General features: G+C 35.8%; 1 protein-coding gene across 1 annotated transcript in view; it reads right to left on the bottom strand.

The window, feature by feature from the left end:
• Positions 1–4671: 4671 nt before the first annotated feature.
• Positions 4672–26250, bottom strand: part of LOC149799365 (uncharacterized) — a 72624-nt gene continuing 51045 nt past the window's right edge. Inside the window, exons 13-17 of the mRNA XM_089958690.1 lie at positions 24962–25191; positions 20807–20923; positions 16879–17024; positions 14007–14150; positions 4672–12781 (exon numbers count right to left, since the gene is read on the bottom strand). Of these exons, the coding sequence (XP_089814816.1) occupies positions 12570–12781; positions 14007–14150; positions 16879–17024; positions 20807–20923; positions 24962–25191 (849 nt within the window). The 3' untranslated portion in view covers positions 4672–12569. The remainder of the gene's footprint in view (positions 12782–14006; positions 14151–16878; positions 17025–20806; positions 20924–24961; positions 25192–26250) is intronic.

The following is a 26250-nucleotide window of genomic DNA, read 5'->3' on the forward strand; positions in this document are numbered from 1 at the left end:
GTAGGAACTAATAACGATGAGGAAACGTGAATGCCTGTATTGTCGTTTACAGATTAAGGTAGTTAAATTGTCTCCTGTCTCCTGCTCTACCTGAAAAGTATGTAGTTGGAGATGAATGTTGATGGTGGTGGCCCACTCCACTTGCAGCACTGACGAGTCAGATTGCATTACTTCTAACATGTCACTAAGTAGAATCCCTTGGGTGTCAGAGACTTGAGGGCAAGTGAATAGACATCTCTTGAAAACTGTATGTTTTAAAGTGCTATGCAGATAAGTTTGATCCATGAGGGTTTCTACATAAACTGTGCATCTTCCACAGGGAGTACCTAGCAGCACTATGTGAGTTAGATTTATCCACATGAAATTGATTTCATAAAGTGCGTTCTTGGGTATTACTGCACTAAACTGGGGCAGTCATGAAAATGAACATGTCCGTTTTCTGGCAGCTGATTCTGTATAATCGATTGTGATCATGGTCCATTTTGACCAGAGTTATTTGCCCAAGTCTAGTCGTGAAGGAATACGGCCATTTGGCTGGTATAATATTGTCTAGTTCTTGAGGTTGTGATGGGGTATGGAATATTGATCCACGTATTCGGTCCATAATTCTGATATGCGAGACTGCAACTGATGCTTGCTGCTGCTTTCCATCTCACTGCCCCAATAAGATAAGGTTCGCAAATATTTTCATACCCCAAGCTATAATTGACTTTGTCCTTCCATAACATGCAAATCCAACAAGTATTCAAGGGATGACAATCAGAGAACTACACATGTTGAGTGGTTGTCAGACTGGTCTCGCCCATGGTCTCAATCTGCAAGACCGTATTTACATTTAGTGTAGTCAGAGTCCTGACATTTGAGCTTGTAAGAATCCATGTATGTTTACCCAGTACAATAAAGACCTGCAGAGGGGTGCGTTTGACCTGTACAGGAATAGAATGATAGCCTAAGCATTAATATGTAGAATAATCAATTCTAGTTACAAATAATATATAGGCATGTGAATTTTGACTTCCTGTGCATGTAGAACCACTGGAGTATCACTTATAGTATGCACATGTATGGACTGGAGGGCAAGTAATCAATTCTAGTAACAGCTTACCCTTACTAAGGGCAATTGTTGATTGCCCTTGCAGATTAAAGTCACCCAGGCACTGCTTATAGTAACATGCATGAACTGAGTCATCCATGTATAGAAAACTAACAAGGTTTCTATATTTCACACGAAAACCTGTACATAAAAAAGGAACTGAAGCACCATTACGAGACGATATTACCAGAGGGAAAAGGACCAATGACGTTCTACAGGTAAAATGAAGTCACCAAGACATAAATATATATTATCAATTCAAAATACTACCTGTAGGAAGGCTCAAATCAGTGAAGCTTGTCATTTAGACACAATGATTGCATTAATATAGAAAACTTACATGTATGCATCTGGTCATAGTGGAGATTATACACGTTAAGAGTTTCTCTTGCCATTACAGACTTGCCAGCATATGTAATTAAAAGTATAGCCAGAACTATTATGAAGTCACATAGACTACTGATGCAAGTATGTAATACTATTATGCGATGGCAAAATGATGGAAAGAAAATTTGGAAGGAGTATACTTCCCTTTTGAAGTCAAGACTCCTCCAACTTTTAAGTGTAGAGCTTCCAGAAACTTTGTAGATTTTGTGAGGTCTCTTCTGACAACAGCATGCTGCTTGGCATGAGTGGAAGTAGTAACCGAGACATTCATGAGATTTGGTGCCAATCCCAATACCAAGGGTAGATCACTCTGCCTGACCTAGGTGGGCAGATACCTTTCAGCTTTTTTTCGACAAATGTGTGATCTGGGAGTAAGGCAGTAGTAGTTCTCCTATGGTATTATGACTTGGGAACACATTTAAAGAAGAAATGCTTTTGTTTTTAATAACGTATACCCTCAAATGTTTATTCCAAAGACTTATCAGACTTGCTGAAACCCTAAAGTATAATAAAATATTAAGGTCTGTGGGTCTGTATTCTTTAAAGGAATAATGCCCCCCAAAATTTACTATTTATAAATGATATTCTGAACAATGAAGTTCATGGTACAATGTACATGAATTTATAATGATGGAACCAACCTTTCCCATTATGCAGGGTTCCTCAACTGAAATTATATATAAATTATTTACTGAATCCCAACCATAAATTTCAGAAAAACTTTGGCTCACCAAAAAGATTTCACTTGTCTTAAAAGCCAAGAAAGGCTACAGAAATAGTTATAATATGTTCGTGAAAGTGAGAGAACTATTTGAGTGTGTGTGTGTAATTTGGTTTTTTAATGTAGCTTTACAAATATTTCATTTATATTTCTACAATGTCTACATTGTGGCATTTTATAGTGATGTCTAGCATTGAGGCATCATGCCAAGACACATAGCATGATGTCCCATCCAGTCCCATCCTGACACCAGGCTGACCAATCCTAAGACTAACTTCTTAATGCTGAGCACCTAGTGAGGCAGCTGTTAGTACCATTTTTTAAGGTCTTTGGTATCACTCTGCCAGGGTCCAAACCCGTGACCTCCCATATCCAAGGCAGACACTCTAACCACTGGAACAGTGTAAGAATTATTTGAAACAAAATCACTAACTGAATGGAAAATGCAACTTCATCCACGAAACCAAATGGACAAGGCATTTTGATGAAACATTAAAAAATTAATGCTATAAATTTATTGTTTTTACAGAATTTGGATTATCAAAAAAATAATAAATGTTTATCTTGGAGATTCACTTGAAACAGTGAACCATTCTATTTGGGACTGTGTTACTGTGAAGGTGTTTTGGAATGATTTAAACCTGTTGATCATAAATAATATAAATAATGTTAATTTCTTGCTTACCTTTTTATTTAAAGCTTAACAGTAGGTGCTTTTGTTGCAATGTAATAAATTTTATACAACTGATATATAAATACATATATATTATGTGCCATGAAAGAAAGTCTCCATCTCTTTTGTTTAGAAACTTTTAAAAATGTTATTACATTAGTGAGACAGAATTAGCCAAGAGAAACAATAAACTACAATGTTTGGAAACTTAATGCACAAATAAATTAATATAAATTAATATAGGAGTATTGCACAGATATCATTTTGTTTGTTGTTTGAAACTGCTCATATACATTTATGATACCTCCACATACTCAAATTGTCACTTTCTTTTTCACTTTGCACATATTATCTTAAATTAGCTTAGTAAGATTTATAGGCATATCTATTTTATTTGAATGTTTTTACTCACAATACTTTTCTGATTCTCATTGGTCTCCAGCTCCTTGTTTTCTTTCTTACACATCCAAGGAATGTTGAATAAATGTGTTAAATGCTGTAATGTGTGTGTGTGATTTGGAGTTTGAATGTAGCTTTAACAATTTTCCAGTTATATCACTATGATGCCTGCAGTGTGCCAGTTTACAGTGATGTCCAGCACTGGGGCATCATGCCGCAGACTTGTAGCATGATGTCTCACCTAGTCACATTATCCTGACACCAGGCCGTCCAGTCCTAACTCTCAATGCTGAGCTCTAAGTGAGGCAGCTACTAGTACCATTTTTATAAGTCTTTGCCATGACTTGGCCAGGCTTCGAGCCAGTGACCTCCAGCTGAGATGGACACTCTAACTATGTATGTATGTGTGTGTGTATGTATGCATGTATGTATGTGGGTAGGTATGTATGTATGTATGTAGCATGCATGCACTCATGTATGTATGTATGTATGTATGTACGTATGTTGATTTACAGGTATATATACAGCAATATCATCATATAAATATATTTTCTCTAAACTGACTAATTTCTAACAGATGTTTAAAAAATTTCTTTTCCATTCAACCAGAACTTTTTGCTCCTTATTCCCAGTCCAAAGTTTAGCTGCTTGAAACATTTATACAGAAAACACATGTGGAAAAAAAAGGAAATTGTAAGGTAGTCCATGTATGATGCCTTGATCCAGAGCTAAACAAGTATGTTGAATATTAAAAAAATAATATCAGAAAGATAACTTGAAATCAGTCTAAACTTCTAGCCTTACTGGATTATTCCATACTGAAACTTCCATTGAAAACATTAAAGTAGATCTGTGCAAAGTAATTTAAAGTATTTAATCCTATAGACAAATGACCTCAACAAAGACCATCAATGTTCGTCATATTTTTCTTACTATTGAGTCTTTGTTTTTTACAGTGCTTAAACATGATATATATTTATAAAAGCATATACTTTCATCAGCTGCGCAAAGAAAAAACCCATTATTATGCTGGCTGAAAACCAGTTCACATCAATTACCAATTATTGCTATAAGGTATATATCTCGTTAACAGATGCCATTTTCAAAAATACTTATTATGTATACCTTTAAAAGATTATTTTGTGAGTTAACTTTTACAATAAGTACAAATTCATGTCCACTTGTAAAATTTTAGTTTAAGCAACAGTTGGTATAGGTCGATAACTGGTCTTCTTTGTGCAGAGTAATAGTACATTAAACTCCATAAATATTCTGGAGGTAGTCGAAGAAAAGAGGTAAATCCCTATGGTGCTATATTGATCATGATATTTTGCATGAGAACATGGCTGGGGTGGCATCTGTCAAAATTGGCATCGTTTGAAAGATAAAAAGAAGTACTTCAATAAATTATTTTATTTGACATTATTGTTAAGACAGTGACACAGAAATGTTCCTGCTGCTTACAATCTTGGCTCATACTAAGCACGCTGTACCTTCTGTTTTACAACATATAACACACATACAGAAAACCTTTCCAAATTTGTATATTTTATATATTTCTTCAAACATAGTGTCTTAAAGCTTTAACAACATTATGATTCCACGACAATTGACTGGTTAAGTTTTGGTTGCTACAGCAACACATAAATATTATTTAGTGCCATGGCAATAGCAGTATAATAATAACTTGCCCAGAGATACACCAGGCTATCCGATCTAAGCTAATCTGATTGCTGGATTTAAACCAGCATCCTTTGGTCATAAGTCTGAAATGTTAACCACTGAGTGCCAGTGCCTCATCTGGCAAACAAACACTGAATACCTTTATTTTTGTTGTACCATATTCTTGGGGTTTGCAAGAAATGATGTTTTGTCAGTACCAAAATCAGTGGTTATACATCTGACAGGGAAATGGGTATGATGTGGTGGTGGGGTCTCTTAATTTTATGAATATTTCATTGTAGTTGCCTGACCTTGTCAGAAGAGGGAAGCAGGGTCAATACTATCTTACACATCATATTAGCTAGGCCAGAAAAGCAATGGGTACATAATAAATAGCATGTGGCAAAACTGGTAGAAACAAATCCACAAAAAAGGATCAGTACAAAACAAATGATTTCTCAGCGTACAATGAGTCTGGTTTGGTCTCACTTTGTGAGGTTTAATGCCATTTTTCAGTACATGACTGGTTGGACAAGTCAGCAAGTAAATTTGGAAGAGGAAGAACCAAAAAGACATTGGGAAGAAGCACCAACACATGAGAAGCTACTGGCAAGGTTTCTCACACAGCAATGGTCAAGCCAAGATTGGGAGGTGGGGTGAGACGAGTGAGTGATTTGTAAAGACAAACGCCTTAGACCACTCAGACACCTGGGGCACTAATGTATAATCAGAAACTAGTTTCAAAGGCTGTTTATTAAACATGCATGATGAAGCTTTTCCTTTTTTAATCTTTCTTTAACATGAAGTAAGTCTGACTTCGAAATCTTAGTTATAGAACAAATGTTGTTCCCATACTTAATAATAACAGAAGTTCCATCAGATGATTTAACCACAAGATATAATAGGTCTGCAAATAGGGGAGTCAAAAAATGTGAATCATATTACAGGTGAGGTTGCCTTATAATGGAATACGCCATACTGAGTATTACTACTACATTATGTAATGGAATCCCAGTATCCAGAGCATAATCAATGCTTATATAGCTCACCTTTATGTATATTGTTTTCTTGTTTTGGGTTTAATGACATTTCTCAGTGCAAAATAAGCTACACATGGCGGCCAGTATAACTGGTGGAGGAAGAATCTGGGAAATCATGAGTAACAATGTCCAACCCATGGGAAGCTACTGCCAAGCATTTGCACATACCCATGTTGGCCAGGCCTGAGATTTGAACCAATGCGGACAGAGTTGAGATGTCATTTATTGATACAAGATGAGTGCTCTCGACCACCCAGTCATCTGTATGTATCTTTTACTAGTCTCCAAAAGCCATTATTATAAAGAAACTAAATTGGGACTAAAAAGGCATCTTGACATTTAAACTGTTTTTGTCAATTATTTTATCTTTACATGAACTTTTAATCTTTTAAAATTTTATAATGTCAACTTTAATTGGCAATATATAGTACATATTGTGCTGATATGCTGTGAAACCACCTATCCACCTACCTACCAACAATAACAGGAGGTAAAAGACATAAAAAATATAAAAGAAAAAAAACATTCTTTGTTACCAAGCAGAGGTGCTATAATGGGTTGATAAAATCCCAAGACTAACATTTTGGCATTATATTTTTGTTATCATTTTCCGCATCCAGAAGCCTAAAATTAGTGGGTGAAAATCGCAGGCTTTGAGTAACTCTGGAGTGAAAGTCAGCAGTACATAGTTCATGCACCATTAACTACCTAGATTAGCCACTATAGATGAGGCCTCACACTTAAAGATGCAGTCCAAGTCCTATACTCATTCATATGTACAATACACATTTAGCATGCTGTACAGTCATTAATACGAAAAGGCCTCACACTTAAAGATGCAGTCCAAGTCCTATACTCACTCATATGTACAATACACATTTAGCATGCTGTACAGTCATTAATACGAAAAGGCCTCACACTTAAAGATGCAGTCCAAGTCCTATACTCATTCATATGTACAATACACATTTCGCATGCTGTACAGTCATTAATACGAAAAGCATACAAGTGAATAAACATATTTATTGTAACTTCCAACTGCATTGGTCAGAAATGGCCTTCTAAGTAAGCTAGGAGGAATATAGGTCAAGCATGGATTGTTCTGTGTGATCATAAATACAAATAATTAACCCATGTTAGTAAAGCATAAAATTAAGGTCATATTGACCTTTGAGGATGTTGTTACAGCCAAATATCACGTTTTGTGACTGCACCCAAGCAATGACTTTTAACAAAAAATTTCAACAAAGTCACTGAAACACTGGTCACATAGACCTATTTTTGCCAAAGCAATTAGGAATTTATCAAGATGTGTCTACTATGTTTCGCTATTCTAGGTAGGATAGTATACAAATAAATATGCCCAAAACGTGTGTGATCATGGGCTATATGCAAAAACTTGACCAAAGATGAAACATTAGTTCACAATGAGCTTCTTTTGTTTAAAGGGTATGGTAGTAAATGAGATGCATTATCATCATCAATTTCATGATTCTAGCACAGGAATGAATATCAAACATTAAATTTAACCCAAGTCAGTGAAGTGTAAAATACTGGTCATAATAACCTCCTAGAGAAATGACAGCCATCAAAATACATCCACTCGTCAGGCTACATGATTCAAGTTTGCATAGTGTGTATATAAGATGCCAAAAACCTATGTGCTCACGAGCTAAATTCAAAAATGTAACCTACGCCTTCAAAATGTGAAATAAAGGTGACAGTGATCTTTTTGGTATGGGTGTAGTACTAAGAGAGATGGATACAGTCATCTAGTTTATTAATACAAGCATAAAAAGCAACAACATCATACAAAACAAATGTCAATGAAGTGTTAAATTTGGATCACAGTAACCAATGAGAGTGAAGAACATCAAGATGCTTCTTCTCATTAAGTTGTGTGATTTCAGTTAAAATAGTATTATACTGGACATAATAAAAAACAAATAATGTGGCCAAGAGTTACACAAAACCTTAGCCTACAGAAGTAAAATGTGACATTAAGGTCACAATGATCTTATTTTCTTGTAAGGGTGTAGTCTGGGTCACAACTAGCTTCTTTTGTAGCAATGGTGTGGTACTAACAGAGATGTATACAATCTAGTTTGATGATTCAGGCATGAACAGTGCTTGAGACCGAACCAAGTCAGCAAAGCATGAAAAATATGTCACAGTGATATACTTCTGTGATTGGGATGTAGTACTCATCAAAATACATTCCTTCACCAAATTTCATTAATCTAAGTATTTGGTCACGAGCTGAGTGCAAAATTTTAACCTAAGCCAATAAAACATGAAAAGTAGGTCACAGTGATCTTTGTTTGTGGCAAGGCTGTGGTACTAACAGATAGGTATATAATCATAGTCTGACTCTTCTACCATTAGCATGATTTAAGAAACAAACTTTAAACACAGAGTTTAACCGAAGTCAGTGAAGCATGAAATATGGGTCACAGTACTGTATTTTCATGAATTTAGGTATAACTGTATCCATACAAGATGCAAAAAGCATATTAGGTGATGAGCTAAATGTAAATACCTAACTTTGTAAAACGTGAATGCAGGTCATGTTGCCCTGTTGTGGTTAGGGTGTGGTACTAACAGAGATGCACATATTTTTATAAGTCTTTTGTATGACTTGGCCAACGACCTCCTGCACCTGAGGCAGATGCTTTTACTACTAGTATACCAGAGTAGTTGTGGTACAGAGATGCATACAGTCATCAAGTTTGATAATTGTATAATAACCAGAGCTTGCGAAATAAATTTAAAACAAAAAATATTTAACCAAATATAGTGAAGTATAAAATATGAGTCACAGTGACCCATTTTTGACATAAAGGTGTAGTACTACTATTGATGCATTCCCCTACCAAGTTTCAGCACAAGAAAACAATTTTACCAATAATATTCAAATATGTATATGTGCAAAGTTGGCATTCTCAGCTCTTTCTCTCTATCAGAGGGATGTGCAATGAAACCCAATCCAAACTACTGCCTTAGACAAGGGAAGAAAGAATGGGTGCGACTGAGTGCTGGTGCAGTACAATAGAGAGCTAAAATGGGACCTCATTATTCTGATAACAAGGGACTACTCTATTCTGTCTTTCTGAGCATGTAGCGACATGAACATATTCTTCACTGTAAGTGAGGTCACTTTATAATGAGGCGAAATCTTTGCTACAAGCATAATAGGGTGATTTATAAACGACATCATAATTGGTTCTGATCATCCAAGAGCCAAAAGTAAGTGAAACTTTTATCCCCCACTTTCTGTTGGAAGTACGGGGGGTGTAGTTTTGCTGAGGAAAGGTGACAATGGTTATATGGTAAATTAGTTACGACATATATATAAATGAAGAGACTAATGATGATTTAGAACACTGAGAATGGAGTGATGTTTTTTCAATATAAAGCAGCATATATATAATATGGATACAACATTTAGAGGACACAACTCCACTAAATAATAAATAACTACGGTGATGAAGCCCACTAAAGTGATATCAGTACAGAGGTATATATAAAATCTTACTGAAATCCAATAATAATTAAGATAATTATTGTATAGAAGCACATGTGGGTGGATCAATTAATGATGACGCAGACAAAAAAAATTTAAAGTCAAATTAAGCCAAGGTGTCATCAGCATACACTTGTATAGCAAGGTTGGTATTGCTCAGAAATAAAAAAATAAATAAAAGAGTCTGATGGTCAGGGGCCATAACTCTCCTAAAAGATGATGCTGTATGCTGAACATTTGCATCAGCAGTGCTGATAATCAAACTCAACATGAAGCCACTATTTTACACACCAATAAAGGATTCACTAATATGCAAAAGTGGATGGGTCTGACAATGAGAGGCTGAAACCAGAATGCTCATAAACGAACTCAGCCAAGATCTCATCAAAATCAAGCTTGGATACAAAATTTAATTTAAATGAATTACATTAAGTTAACAGCCGAAATGAAAGTGAATCAGTCAGACAACTAGATAATAAAGCTCAACTATATTTAATACTAATAACTGACTTTAGCCATGGTCCTATTATTATTGGCCAACCAAATTTAGTTGAAATCCAATCATAAAGTTGTTATGGGAAAAGTGGGGGTCTGTTAATCACTGGCCAAAAAACTCTTCTAAATGAATGATGTAGAATGCCAACATAACAGAAGCCTCATGAATATCAATATCAAACTTGGTTGAAATCAAATGTTAAAGTAATGTAGTTACTGTGCACAAATGTAAGTGGATGTGACTGATAATCAAGGGCTATAACTCTGCTCAATGATGCAAAATGCTGACAAGGTTCCAAGGCTCTTAACAATATCAAGCTGCAAACAAAAATGGTATGGGGGCACTCACCAGTCATTATGTACTTTTGAGAGAGTGATGTATGTATGGTGAAGTTGTTTACATTTGAAACATGCACAGAGGAGAGAATGCTGACATACCTCTATGCTTCTTTGATGTAATGTGGCTGCTATTTCTTTGGATATTGCACTTTTGGAAATTGTACATGATCTAAGCATACTGCTAGCATAAATGATTACTCCCTTATGCTAAAAAAATAGTCTGAATTAGTCTAAAGTACACCATCTTTAGCACCTATTAAAATAGTAAAAATGAATTTGCCCAAATAGACAATACCAGCTTCTGAAAGTGCAATGGATGAATTACTACATATATAAAATGTAAAAAAAGTTATCAGCTCTTTTTTTAAAATACAATTTACCTCTTAAGTTCAGGAAGTAAAAATGACCAAGAGGAGCCAGCAGTTTTTGAAAGGTGCAAATATGAAGTAAGGCCAAGCTGTATACTCTATAACACATACACATCAATCATACACCAAAATAAAGGGAATTAAAGGTCCTTTGAACAATACCTAAGATACACAAGGTCTTTTTTAAAAAGCCAGTACAACCAGTGAGGAAACCCAGGGAAATTTTTTTCTTTAAAATTCTAACACTATGCAAAATACAAAACAATAGAGCGCCATCTTAAGTGCAAAAATAATTAATAATTCTATGGAAATGAATGGAAGGGGCAATAACTCTTCTAAAGGCTGATACAGAAAGCTGCCAATCACACTCAGTCAAGGTTTTATCAATATTTGATTGAAAAAGAATCATAATCACTGGATTTAATGTGCAGAAAAGAAATTGATGAGTTGGATAATCCGAAGCATGTCCCATCAATATAAAGTGGCAAACCCAATTTGGATAGAATCCAATAATAATTGAAGGAGTTGCTGTTTTGCAGAAACAAATATGAGTGGATCTGATAAAGGAATATAACCCTATCTACACCATGGCAGATCAAACAGGTATTTTAGTACTTTGTCCTAGTATATCTACTGGATCTCATGAGTAGCCTCCCTTAGCACATAATGCCAACTAACCAATAGCATGTAACCAAAAATGGTGGAGGCAATTGACCTAAAAAGGATACTTTGAAAGTTTAACATTGAATGCATGACTATGTACCAGAGGTAACCCATTACAGGCGTATTTGAATGAAAGATATTTTGTACAAACATGGATCGGCAGTAGAAAATTACTTATTTATCATTCAAGTTGTGTGCTCCCCTTGTCTTGATTTGAACAATTTAATTCAGATTGCTGCCGCCTTCAATGAAATTCACATAACTGAAGCACAGAGATATCTGCTCGGTATGTCAAGGTGTAGATAGGGTTATCATATCGAGGTGCTGGCTAGCGAAGATGAACTTGGCCAAGGTCTGAACAATATCAAGTATCATACCAAACCTGGTTGAAATCTAATAATAAACAGATCTGTGAGTAAACAAGTTCTTACAAAAAGCAAAGAAAACATAAATAAAAGGCAAGTTACATTTGGTGAAACTACTCATTTCAGAGTCTGTATTAAGATAATGCAAATAATTCCAAAAATATTAAAATGGAGAAAAATGTCATGGGTGGACAGTCCAAATTTGTAATAAAATTTTACAGGACACAATATTTAATCATTATATTAAAATATATAAAGTTTCACAAAGATATTATATAAAGAAAAGGTAAGGACAGATGAACATACAAGCTGCCTCTAATATATTTAAGGGAGTTATTGTGTGTACATAAAGTGGACCTGTCAATCAGTGGATATACCCCTGCTAATAATGGTGAAAAACACTGGCAACTCACTCTGATGGCTAAGGACTTATACATATCAACCTGCAAATCAATTCTGGTTAATATCCAATAATTTCTGTGGGAGTTTTTGTGTGGAAATGAAAGTGTGACGGACAGAAAGGCCCATATTAATATTCTGCTTTTTATGGAAAGTAGTAGACAATGAATAGAAATTACATTAACTAAATCATGCCAATTAACATGATGGTGGTGCTATATTGAGAGGCTTTACAGTGACACAACTGTTTTAAGAAGAAAAAAAACCATGATCAGAGGCTTTCCATTTAATATGCATGATTAAAATTTAAATATCTCTGAAATGTTCAAAATTCTACCTTCATAATGTCCTAAGAATCTCTTTAAAACATCTACACTGACAATGTATGGATAATCTGGGCTTTCAAATGTGTTCAAAAATTTGTTCAAGAGTTGGCTCAGATTTATTTACAGAAGTCAAGGCTGCAAGTGCTACTGTCTGGCTCCACGACAATTTCTTGGCATGGCTTATTTCTCTTGTTTCTGTCATTTAGAGAAACCTCCTCTTTAGGTGGGTCATACAACATTGGTGCCATGGATGAGGATGGTATTGGTTCAGGATCTGCTGAATCCTCACTGTTAAGGTTTTCAGGAATCCTGAAGTTTCTTCCAGTTCCTAGAAAAAAATTCCATATTAGACATAATCTGATTTCAATCATTGTCACCACAACCACCACCACCATCATTCAAAAGCAAAATTAAAAATATATACTTATTGCTACATTTAAACTGCTTTATGGTGACATTATTAATATAATCACCAAAATCACAAAACAAGGTGTCAGAAGCCACATTAGTAATTTGAAAAAAACTTTGGTCAAAAAAGTAATAGGCAAACAGAATCCATTATTATCCATTATTTTAATAATAAAGTTCTCAAGGTTGAAAAAAAAATTTCTGCTTCTTTTGATTCCGTAAGTTTTGTATGAAATGTCTGTTGACTATGCAAATGAAATGTATCTCATAACTGTGCATATTAAACATTTAATAACTATGCATATTAAATGTCATAACTATGCATATTAAACATGTCATAATTATGCATATTAAATATCTGTCATAACTATGCATACTAACATGTCATGACTTGTTACACTAAACATTTCATAACTAAGTAAATTAAATATGTCAGAACTGCACAATAAACAGTAAATAACCATGCATACTAAACATGTCATAACTGAATACTAAACATTTCATAACTAAATATATTAAACACCTGTCAGAGCTATGCACACCAAACTGTTCATAACTATGCATATGAAACATCAAACATAAATATATGCATACTAAAATGTTATATCTATACATACTAAACATGTCATGACTATGCATTCGAAACATATCATGACAATGTATACTAAAGATATGTCATAACATTGTATGCAAAACATCTGTCATGACTATGCAGCTGTTTGGAGGATTTACCAAGTGTGCATCAGATGGAAACAAGAAGTTATATAAAAAGACTTCTTAAAACAAATATTGACAAAACTGTTGATGCTGATCAGATATTTTTGAAACAAAAAAACATGAAATGATATGAGGCAGCTCACAAGACCTTATGAAATGCATAAAAAAATGCAGACTTCTCCTTTTCCTCCACAGTCAATGTTCAACAAAGTGAATTATTGGAAGAATTCCATCTGTTTGATGGAAGTATAGACATATCTTCATTTAATATATGATCAATTAAGAGAGAAATAAACATTTGTGCATCTTAAACAGGAAACTAATTTTCTGGACACTAAACATTTCATTACTTAAAGAAGGTTTATTGCTTTGGGTACCTTTGATTTATGGCATAAAATGTTAATAATTTTGTTAATTCTTTAATTTACCTTTCCTCTGGTAGAAGAGAACATAGGCACTGCTATAATCCTCCTCTCTTGGTGTCAGCTCTGTTGCTGTCTCGTCATTGTAGTAGTACCATTTGGAGTCCAAAGGATGTCGAGTGTACGCAGTGTAGTGGCCTGAATTGGCACCTGCAAAAGGTATTCTCATATGATCATAACCAATATCGACAACAGCAGACTGAGTAGGTTTTAAAAATTCAATGTGTGTGTTGTGTGTCATTTAGAATTTTAACATAGCTTTAAAAAAAATTCAGTTATATTACTATAATGTCTGCAGTGTGGCAGTTTATACTGATGCACTGGGGCATCATGCTGCAGACATGTTTGAGCAGTTGGATCTTTTCAAACTTCAAAATATTGTCAGATCAGAAAAAGTAACTAATCAACACTGTTTTACAAACTTTAAAAGAAGAATATGATTGTAATTTATTATGGCACCCTGAGCACCTGACCATAATCACTGCAGAATTCTAGTGCACGATCATTCAGCGAAAGTTACACATGCAGACTAGTTGAAGTGAGAGCTGAATATAAACAATTTTTAGTTTATTTTGTTGGCATTCTGGTTCTAATCCATATGGATTTTGCCCTTTGTGACAAGAATTTAGACCAAATGCAGAATCAGGTTAGGCATAAAAATGTATCTTTTCATATGTGCTGTAATTCTGACATATACTATATAGATTACAATTTTTACACCCAAATTAAGCTTTTTTGCCACTTATAATAGAAATAATTACACTTGTACCTCCGGCCACAAAAGTATGGGAGGTGTAGACAAAATGAGAGGCAGGAGGAAATGGCCATGGGTCAGTATTAGCCTAACACTTCAAAATTCCCCTTATTTTCTTCCTGCTTCTAACTGAATCACAATCTTTTAAAGATGCTGCCTCTAGTTGTATAAGCATTAATATCCATTGATTGTTTCTGAGCTTAGTCTGCCTCATATATTTGTATGAATATTAGGGTTCCTGAACCAAACTTATTTGTATTTTCCAGTTTTACAGGAGATTTTAAGGAGAGATGACAGATTTTGGGAGTCATTTTTAAAGTCTAATACTTTGATTAAAGACATAATACTACAGTTGAAGGTAACATTTCTAAAAATGTAATCCAGGATCAACTGATAAAATTCCATAAATCAATCAAAACTTTTCAAAACTTCAAAGATTTATTTAGTTTTACACAGCACATCAGGTGCCTACAGTCCACCTAATTCTTTCACTTTAGCCTCAACGTCTGTTTCAAGCTTTCTAAGAGTTTGTTCCCTCCCTGTAGCAGAGCATCTCAAGGCATATGACTTGATTAAAAATTTATGGGACTGCTTGTTTTGTTATCCATTTGTTTCCCATTTAATTCTGTTATGGGTCTCATCAAATAATATTACAAATACATCTGAACTGCCATATATTTCAGTCCATTATTGTCAAGATGACCCAGGGACTGATGCTTGAAAGAAATGGGAGTGTCATCCATCAGTATACTGCAACCATGAAAATGAAACTCAAGAATTTCCTGGCAGACTTGTGTACTGAAATATGGAGGTATGCATCTTGAAGATCAAAACTGATTTCAAAATCACCATCATGAACATACTTTTCAGAACCAACCTCAATTTCTCTATTCTGAACCATGATGCCCTATGAAATGGTTGAGACAGCTTAGATCTGTGATTGGTCAAAACATGCCGCTGGATTCTGGAACGAAAAGTCTCAGGAATTTACATTTAGAAAATCTCTATTGCCTTGAATATGTGAAGACTGCCTATCTCTTGCCACAGGATGTCAGTTCTGAATGATTCTCTTGGGATGTCTGTAGCAAAGGGAATCCTTGATAATGAGGAAGAGACACTGAATGTGATATGGAGGCCCTCCAAGATGATGTGTCAGACCCACAAATCACAGGGGAAAAATCTTTCACATTCTGTACTAAGAAGTCTGAGTCTTCCCTACAAATAGGATGTGTGACAAGAGCAGTATGAATGTGGTGTCTTTTCCTGTGGGATGGAGCTGATGCAAAGAACAAAACAAAAACGGGATGGAAGCATGTCTTTCTTGTTTTTCTTGCTTCTTGGGAGGGTCTTTCCTGTTTGTCTCGTTTCTTGGGTGGATCTTTCCTGTTTTTTTTTCATTTCTTGGGCGGGTCTTTTCTGTTTTTCTTGTTTCCTGGGCAGGTCTTTCCTGTTTTTCTTGTTTCCTGGGCAGGTCTTTCCTGTTTTCTGGTTTCTACTCTTTAACTACAGCAAAACTTGTTCCAAAAATCCTCTATATGACCATGAAAATGCAGATTCAACAACAGTGGGTTTAAGATGTTCCTTAAGGAAGATGGAAGCTGAGAGAAAGACGTCTCTTTCAACAAGCTTTAAGTTCACAAATACTGCAACAGAACTGAAGAGTGTGTGTTGTGCTGCTCTATTCAAAACACATGCTATATGCATGATTCCCAAGTATGACAAGAGGAGTTATCGATGGAGGAGGCCAGGCTGTGTTCAGATTGCTGAAATAAGCTATGAATACTAAGTTGAGCATGGGTCCCTTTGCAATGACATTCAAACCACTTATTCGTGTTGAGAAAAGACTTTGGGTTCAAAAGGACAGATGTGGGTTTTGACATTTTATGGTCTGTAATATACAATATATGATTGGTGCAATACTGATACCAGCTATTAATATGACTTTCAAAACTTCAGGTTATATCATCTGGCTAAGTTTTCTATGTAAATTTCTTTGAATTTTGGAAAAGGCACATTCCATTCATGTTACAAACATGGACAATTAGTGCTTGCATTCTGATAACACTACATAATCCATGTATTTGTTTTGAAGTGTGCACAGAAACCAAGGTATTGTATCCCTACCTCCATAGTGGCACACAGCACTGTACAGGTCATACTTCAACTGTTTGGGCTTTGGACCTGAAATGAAGTAACTCAAATCCAGGTTGTCCAGTGGGAACACAACTTTACTGTCCACTTTTGTGCTGGACAACTCATGAAAGACGAATCTGAAAATCAAAATAAATATCTTGATTAAAGTCAATTTGATTCAGTTTACATGTGTACTTCTAAATTATTGTATGCAATAAAAAAAGCTGGTAGAATAAAATGTCAACAATCCCGACTCCACAAAAATGTAAATGCTAAGAGGCAAGACAGCAAAGAAAAATGTCTACTTATTACAAGAAAGTTTCTAAATAAAAGCCAGAATTTCTTTCTTAGTTAACTCATTACCACCTACACATAACAAAATATATGACATCAAAATGCATTCAGCAGGAAAAGTTATACAGAAATGCAAAATTTCGTAACAATATCGTAAAAATGCATCCATCAAGAAAAGCTACTCCTTGATGCCATATTTCACAACAATATTGTAAAATGCATTCAGCGGGAAAAGCTACATACAAATATCAAATTTCATATCATAAAAAATAAAAATGATAAATGAAACTATTTAGAAAAGGTTTCATTGAGCTATTAAGCTTCATCCATTTCTGACATCTTAAAAAAATAGACTGGGACAGCTTGTTTACTACTTCCTTAGGCCATCTGCAAAATACAAGTTTAGACCAAAGTGGGCCACCTGCCTCAGTTTGTCCTTGGGAAAAGCTCTTAGCTCCCATTTCCAATAATATATCAAAAGTACAATTAAACGAACACAAACAAGAGTACTAAGAAGGAACTGATGCTCTAATGAAAATATAAAAAAATCCTGTAATTCAAGTTAAGACTATACTGATAAAAATTTTGTTTTTATAGCAGTAACAAGATTTCCGATTTGCTGCTGTGGCAGTCATGTTGGATGCAAGATCAGCATCATTTTCACCTAGGCCCAACTAAACATCATTATTAGTCTTTTAGTGAAACACCATGTGAAAAGATAAGTAGCAACAACAAGATTTCAAGATGGCTACCAGGGTGGGCATACTGGGTGTCAGATCAGCACCAATTTTATTTAAGACAACATCATAAAAACTCCTTTGGTGTAACCCACATTTTCATAAGTCCATCCATCAAGGTGGAGTGGGAATAACAAGATTTTCTAGATGGTGACTGTGGCTGTCTTAATGGATGACTGAGTAGTGAGAAGCACCATTTTTTCATTCAGGACCAAACAGACCATGGGATGAATGCATGTTTCAAGGCAATGCTCCAAGTCATTCAGGAGTAGCAATAACAAACTTGTGCCAATGGATGGATGTACACAGGATGACAGATAATGAACAACAAAATGAATTACAACAGAGCATACCATAAGCTCTTCTGGTCTCTGACTGGTCTAGTCTATGCAAAACCAACCTCAGTAACATCTGGTCTCTGACTGGTCTAGTCTATGCAAAACCATAGTGTCTGACTGGTCTAGTCTATGCAAAACCAACCTCAATAACACCTTTTGGTCTCTGACTGGTCTAGTCTATACAAAACCAACCTCAATAACACCTTCTGGTCTCTGACTGGTCTAGTCTATGCAAAACCAACCTCAATAACACCTTCTGGTCTCTGACTGGTCTAGTCTATGCAAAACCAACTCAATAACACCTTCTGGTCTCTGACTGGTCTAGTCTATGCAAAACCAACCTCAATAACACCTTCTGGTCTCTGACTGGTCTAGTCTATGCAAAACCAACCTCAATAACACCTTCTGGTCTCTGACTGGTCTAGTCTATGCAAAACCATAGTCTCTGACTGGTCTAGTCTATGCAAAACCAACCTCAATAACACCTTCTGGTTTCTGACTGGTCCAGTCTATGCAAAACCAACCTCAATAACACCTTCTGGTCTCTGACTGGTCTAGTCTATGCAAAACCAACCTCAATAACACCTTGTATAAAGTAACTTCTTTACCATCTTGTGCTAAATCAACCTCAGCAACACAGTGCATAAACCCAACTTCAACAGCATTTTACATTAAACCAACCAAAATAACATGTGTTGTTGTTGTTGTGGGGTTTAACGCCATTTTTCAGCACGATAGGCTATACATGGCGGCCAGTATTAATGGTGGAGGAAGAACCCGGAAAACCCCGGAAAGAACCACCGACCCACGAGAAGCTACTGGCAAGCTTTCTCACATGCCCACATTGGCTGAATCTTAGACTCGAACCGAAAATAACATGTGTAAAACCATCCTTAATAGTAACTTGTGTAAAAGCAACATCAATAACACCATGCATAAAACAAAGCTTAATAACACTTTGTGTAAAATTATGTTTAGCAAGAGCAAACTAGAATTTGCAGAACTGATTGCATATAATTGTTCTTTCCTCAATTATTTACCGCTCCGGTGGCCTAGTGGTTAGAGCAACCGCCTTGGATGCGGGAGGTCGTGGGTTCGAACCCCGGCCGAGTCATACCAGAGACTTAAAAAATTGTACTAACAGCTGCCTCGCTTGGCATTCAGCATTAAGAGGTTAGTGTTAGGACTGGTTGGCCTGGTGTCAGGATAATGTGACTGGGTGGGACATCATGCTACATCACTATAAACTGCCACATTGCAGACATCGTAGCGATATGACTGAAAAATTGTTAAAGCTACGTTAAAAATCAAAATCACATCACATCACATCACATCTTTCCTCAATTACATTTAGCTTCACCATCCTGCAAAAGTCCCCACCTATGAAGCTCCACTCCAACTTTAACTAGTCAAATTTAAATTGTACAGTCAAGTCCACAAATTCTGAATGCTGTATTACATGACTGTCGAATTCCTCTTCAAAATTTGTAAAGCACTATTAATTTGTCCTTTTCCTGATGCAATAAGTTCTTCAGTGTAACAAAATCCCCTTCCTCTAACATTTTGCAGTCATAAAACAACCATGAGTCACATCCACGAGTCACATCAATAAAGCCCATTTCACTTAATATATTGTGCCATATTTTTCCCCATAAAAACTTGTCTGCTACTTAAGTGTGTAACAAACTAAATTGAATCTGTGACACATGGCTTCAATTTCAAGAAACCCATGTTTTCTTTGAAATGTGTCATATGCAGTTACTATAAATAGAAAATAAGGAAGCTGCTCAATGAACATGGTTGTACATGTGGAAATATACAATAAGTAGATAAAGGTATACAGTGGATAAATGCCAACAGTCACAGAACACAAGCCTAAAACTCTTTATTCTGTGTCTCGCTCATTCCTGGTGATGCCAGATATAATCTTTGATGAAAACTTGGAAAACATTTTTTATTTTACTTGAACTAAATGGGTATTGTATGGCTACTTTTATTACCAAGGTAGTCATGAATGGGTGGGTACCCATTTTGACAGCTTTAGATAAATCTATGTGTTTTTAAACATCAATACTTAACCTATGTATGTATAAAATGTAGGTCACTGTGACTTTCTTTTAGTTGCGAGGATGTATTAATAGCAGACATGCATCTGATCATGAAGTTTCATACTTGGAACATAAACAGCACCCAATAAAAGATAAATAAATCCCTAATTTCAACAAAGTCACTGAATCATAAAATACACATCACTGTAACCTCTTTTAACAATAAGGCTGTACAACTTATGATGCATCAGCTCACAAAGTTGCATTGTTCTAGATAGTATAGCATTCATATAGGATGCCAAAAATATACGTGGTTATGCTCTAAAATGCATGAACCAAAGCCAGTAAAAGATAAATATAGGTCACAATGAGTTTCTTTTCTTACATGGGAATGGTAGTGACATAGATACATATAATCATCAATTTCATGATTCTAGCATCTAGAGTGCCTCAGAAATGAAATAAAAGATTTACTCAACAATGCCACATTATGTCAGCTTACCTTTTCAACTGGATAATCAAATTTTCTGGGCATCTCCATACACTAATTGTCTTCTTAGCGCTCTGATTTCTCTGACACTGTGGGCAGAACCATGGATTACGTTCATCTAATATTTCACTGAAATAAAGCATATATCACTACTTCAATACTGTAATGTTTGTTAACATTGTACACTTTTTTCTCATTATTTTTCAAGTATGCAAAAGCTACAGAGAATATTGCGAAGAGCCCAACCCATATCTAAGAGCCCTCTATGCAGATCAGATAGCCTGATGCCCGGGGCTACTCTAAATCTAGACCAGACCATTCTCATATTCTAAGTCAGTTGCTGACTAGGCTAGACCAAAAATAAAAGTATCATCTAATCGATTTGAAAGAAACATTGTGCCTGCCAATGAGATACATCATTTTCATTGTGAATTTCTTTAAAGACACTGGTAAATTATTGATACTCAAAAACAATGACATTCTGGACCATCAGCTGTGTGTCAATGAAGGGTTTCCCATCTATTATCGCTGAACAGAGTTTGACAATAGGTAAATCAGTGTCAAATACTGGCATGTGTGTCTTTCAGAATGCTCTACTAAAACTGGATGTTGATCAACACTGTGAAAAAGCCCTGTAACTGCCTCTCTAAACAACCCAGACATTGAACCAGACAGTGGTAACAGTCTGAAAGCCAGACAGTCTTTCTCAATTAAAGTATCTAAAGATACTGGAATATATTTTCAGACAATGCTTGGAAGGCTGAGTTGTCTTCTCTTGTTATCAAGTCAATGCTTGGAAGGCTGAGTTGTCTTCTCTTGTTATCAAGTCAATGCTTGGAAGGCCGAGTTGTAGTCTCTTGTTATCAAGTCAGACAATGCTTGGAAGGCTGAGTTGTCTTCTCTTGTTATCAAGTCAATGCTTGGATGGATGAGTTGTATTCTCTTGTTATCAAGTCAGTGCTTGGAAGGCTGAGTTGTAGTCTCTTGTTATCAAGTCAGACAATGCTTGGGAGGCTGGGTTGTCTTCTCTTGTTATCAAGTCAGACAATGCATGGAAGGCTGAGTTGTCTTCTCTTGTTATCAAGTCAGACAATGCTTGGGAGGCTGAGTCTTCTCTTGTTATCAAGTCAAGTAAAGGCTGATGGGGCTTTCATCATCTCAAGAAAAGTGCAACTTTTCTTGTACAATCTTAGATGGAACTGGTGAAGATTATCAAAAGTGACAGCTAAAAAAAAACATTAAGACTAAGACATGATAACTCTGAGGTGATCATTAGACAGGTCTTCCCTTTAAGCAGCACAGGCATGAGATCAAGTTGATTAGTTGATTCCATATCATGTGGGTACTGGGCCAATAAACTGGGTCTAGAGTGCACGAAGGGCCTTGTGGCACTATGTTTATGTTGATCCATTGGATTGACATACAAGATAAAGATATTCGCTGCTTAAAGGCAAGATGTTTGATGTTGATCTCTTTACAATTAAATCTTATCCTTCACAACACCATCAAATTCCCTATGCTAGGATGGGTTACAGGATATGTGATCAACAAACTGACCCATACCTGCATCACACGCTTGAGGCATCAAGCCAATTGGTCCTACCAAAAAAGAATTCTCTAGTTGAAGTGGTGTGGCTGGGCTGAAGCTGGGGCTGTAACTGCAGCTAAATGGGATCTCCTGATTTGCATATTTGCTTGTTAGCACTCTGGTTGGTGGTACTCATCAGGAAATCACTGACTTAAGTGATAAGAGCAACAATACTAATAGCATCCACATCTCTGAATATGCATTTCTCCACTGTCCCTTTCTTTTTAGATTCAATGTCCAGTAGTGAGGCCCACTTACTCTGTCCCAAGTGCCAACCAACACATACTAAACATGTATTATGGTTATTTTCTATACACTTCAGGCATTTGCCCTGCCCACATTTAGTTATGTCCATAATTAATGTAGACCATCTAAATCGAAACTGTAGACAATACTGATACAGGTGTAACCAATTAGGAATTGCTTTACAAACTAGGAAGTGGAATTTACTGAGCTACAAATCTAAATGGTCAAAAATTTCCTGTACAGCAAGGGCCACATAGACAGCCCATACAGGTAAAGTCACTGAAGCTTCACATTGTAACTATAATGTGGCGGCTATAACTATAAATTATCTATAGAAAACTTACATGCATGTACCTGAACGTAGGTGTAATTTTTTACACAGACAGTTGTGCATTTCATTAAATCTTACTGAGGCAGACACTGAAACAATTAAAGTTTTCAACAGACAAAAAATTACTTGACCAACTTAACAGGTCTGTAATTTATATTGCAAATTATACAGGAGTCGAGTAGACCACTCCAGTGACCTAAGTGGTTAAAGAGTCTGCCTTGGATACAGGGTCACTGGGTCGAACCCTGGCCGAGTCATACCAAAAACTTATAAAATGGTACTAGCAGCTGCCTTGCTTGGCACTTGGCATTAAGAGGTTAGTGTAAGGATTGATCGGCCTGGTGTCAGTGACTGGGTGGGACATCATGCTACATGTCTTCATCATGATGCAACAGTGCTAGACATCACTATAAACTGCCACACTGTAGATATTATAGTGATAGGATTAGAAAATTGTTAAAGCTGTGTTAAAAATCCAAAACACACACACACACACCCACAACTCTTAGTAGAAATTATTGTACTAGTGGCCTCAGCAGGTAACTAAGAAAGGGTGAATAACATGTATATTTACATAAAAAGCTGTAGTTCTACAATAAACAGAAAACTTTATCAAAAGACAGAAAAGAGCAAGAAATAGTTGGAAATATTGATGGTGTATACTTCCCTGAGATGAGAAACTTATCCAGCTTGATTTATAGTTGAATACCAGAAACTCTTGATGTCAGTTTATGAGACCTTTCAAAGGAGAGAGCATGCTACTCTGTATGAGCAAAAGTAGTAACTGATGGGATTTTTTTTATGTCATTCCCATATCAAAGTAAGATAATTCTGACAGACTGCCACATGTAACCAGGCAATGCTTAGCTCCACAGCTAAACATTTCAATCTGAGAGGGCTGGATTTGTTAGGTAGTGGTTGTACTACGAAGGTTTTATGATCAGATATTTGAGGAATAAATTAAAAAGAACAAAAAAAACCCCCACATTACACAATATCTTCAGCCAAATATCTTGACTTTCTCTTAAAATAAAGAGATTTAAAGATCACTGACCTAGCTTACATGAGACAACAGCCAAAATGTAATCTCAATTTTCTTAGTAGTCTGAAATGAAAGATAATGCTGCTGAGATGATTCCCATTGATAATGGTTACAATTGGATGAGTTTTTTCTGTTTCTCCTTTTTGCATAGTGAAGCCTTATTTGACAACAGATCAAACTTAACTATACAAACATTAAATACTGTACAGAAAGCTCTTCCCAATTTGTATAAATTAAATCATTCAAGTGATTTTGTCTGAGAAATTTGTTTAAAATTGCTAGATTTAGTATGATAAAGGACACATCTGAATGACATTATTTGTAACAGCCTGAAACATCTGTAAATGGGATACTCCTTGTCAAACTCTGTCTCAGTCAGTCAAGCATTTGTTGAGAAGTTTTTTAAAATTTATAGTAATAATGGGTTGTTGAACCAATTTATTCAAAATTTAAAGGCTTTGATGTGACGATACACTCTGAGACAGGTGTTTCAAATTCAAAAACTTCTTGTAATGGCAGCCATAGTTGATGGAGATCAATGCAAAAAAATATAATCAGATCCTATACATGCATGTAACATTCATGATCTTCATGAAAATGTATTGTCGTTTTAAACTTAAATTATTTATGGACCGCTTTGGTGGCCTAGTAGTTTGAGTGTCTGACTTGGATGTGGAAGGTCATGGGTTTGAACACCAGCAGTCATACCAAAGACTTATAAAATGGTACTAACAGCTGCCTCACTAGGTGCTCAGCATTAAGAGGTTAGTGTTAGGTCTCATTGGCCTAGTGTCAGGATAATCTGACAGGGTTGGGCATCATGATACATTGCAGACATTGTAGTGATATGAAAAAGTGTAAAAGCTACATTAAAAATCCAAATCACATGCACATAAAACTGTGAATGATATAATTTATTGTTATCTATAACCGCAATTATGGACAGAACTGTTAACATACCTCTGAGAAAAACAGCTGAAGCAGTCAAAGAGAGTGAGTGGCTCAGCGGCTCGGAGTTCCTCCAGCGATTTGTGACTATGACATCTCTGGGCTGCTTCTTTCTGTTCCTGAGAAATGCTGCCATAGGAAACAGTCAGGTGGTCACCAGGACGCAGATATACATTGCCATCTCTTTCCACTTTACATCCAGAACAATGCTCCATGTACAGACACCGTGAGCAATGGAGACCCTGAATAATGGAGAAGAGACATGATGAGAAATGGAGAAAATTAATAATGGAAGAAAGACTGAGCAATGGAGACCCTGCATAATGGGGAAATGATATTGAGAAAGGGAACCCTGAATAATGATGTAAAGACACTGTTATCAATGGAGACTATATGATTGATAGTAGACACCTGAAAAATGGATTAGACACCAGAAGAAATGGAGACCCTACATGATTGAGGAAAGACCAAAAGCAATGGCGACCCTGAATCATGGAGGAAAGACACAAGAGCAATGGAGAGCCAAAATAATTCAAGAAATACACTATGAACAATGGAGACCCTGAACAATGGAAAAAAGACTCCATAAGAAATGGAATAAAGGAATAAAAACACTGACAGCAATGTAGGATGAGTATCTCTGACCAGCTGAGCATATAATTTATAAATGCTTCATGGAATGTGTTACCCTGCCTGGAAAATGATGTTATTATAATACAGCCTTTGTCTTTTTTAAGCAAGACGACAGGAACTAATGGTATAACAATGTCAAACTTTATACACACATTATTTTTTAACAAAAAGATTCTGTTGAAAATTGCAACTGATGGAGAGATATGATCTGAAAGGCTTCAACAGTATTTTAACATCGCTGATGCCAGCACATTTATCATCATCAATATTTCTTTTTGCGGGCATCTTCCTCTTGGCTTTACAGGTGAGATAAAAGAATCATCAATGAATTCTTTTGTCCTTTGACAGAATTAATTCAATATCTTTACATTTCCCTCCTTTTGCAATGAATATTGCTTCATAAACTGACTTTTTCATTTAAACCTTAAAACATCTGACACGAATCATTTACAGTCATTAGTGTTCCCTGAAATAATTCACTGAACAACACACAAAATGCTATAACCTTCCCTTTATTGAGTGGGTCAGTAGTTCGTCCTGGGTTTTTCCTCCAGCAAATATACAGGCCAACATTTATAGCCTAGAATGTGCTGAAAAATGGTCTTAAACCCACAAACAACTCCCTTTATTGAGTGGAAAGGTAATAATGTCTTGTAGATAAGGTGATC

This window comes from Sinohyriopsis cumingii, chromosome 5 (genome assembly GCF_028554795.1).
Source record: "Sinohyriopsis cumingii isolate HCF-2022 chromosome 5, ASM2855479v2, whole genome shotgun sequence".
In the NCBI taxonomy this organism is placed as follows: domain Eukaryota; kingdom Metazoa; phylum Mollusca; class Bivalvia; order Unionida; family Unionidae; genus Sinohyriopsis; species Sinohyriopsis cumingii.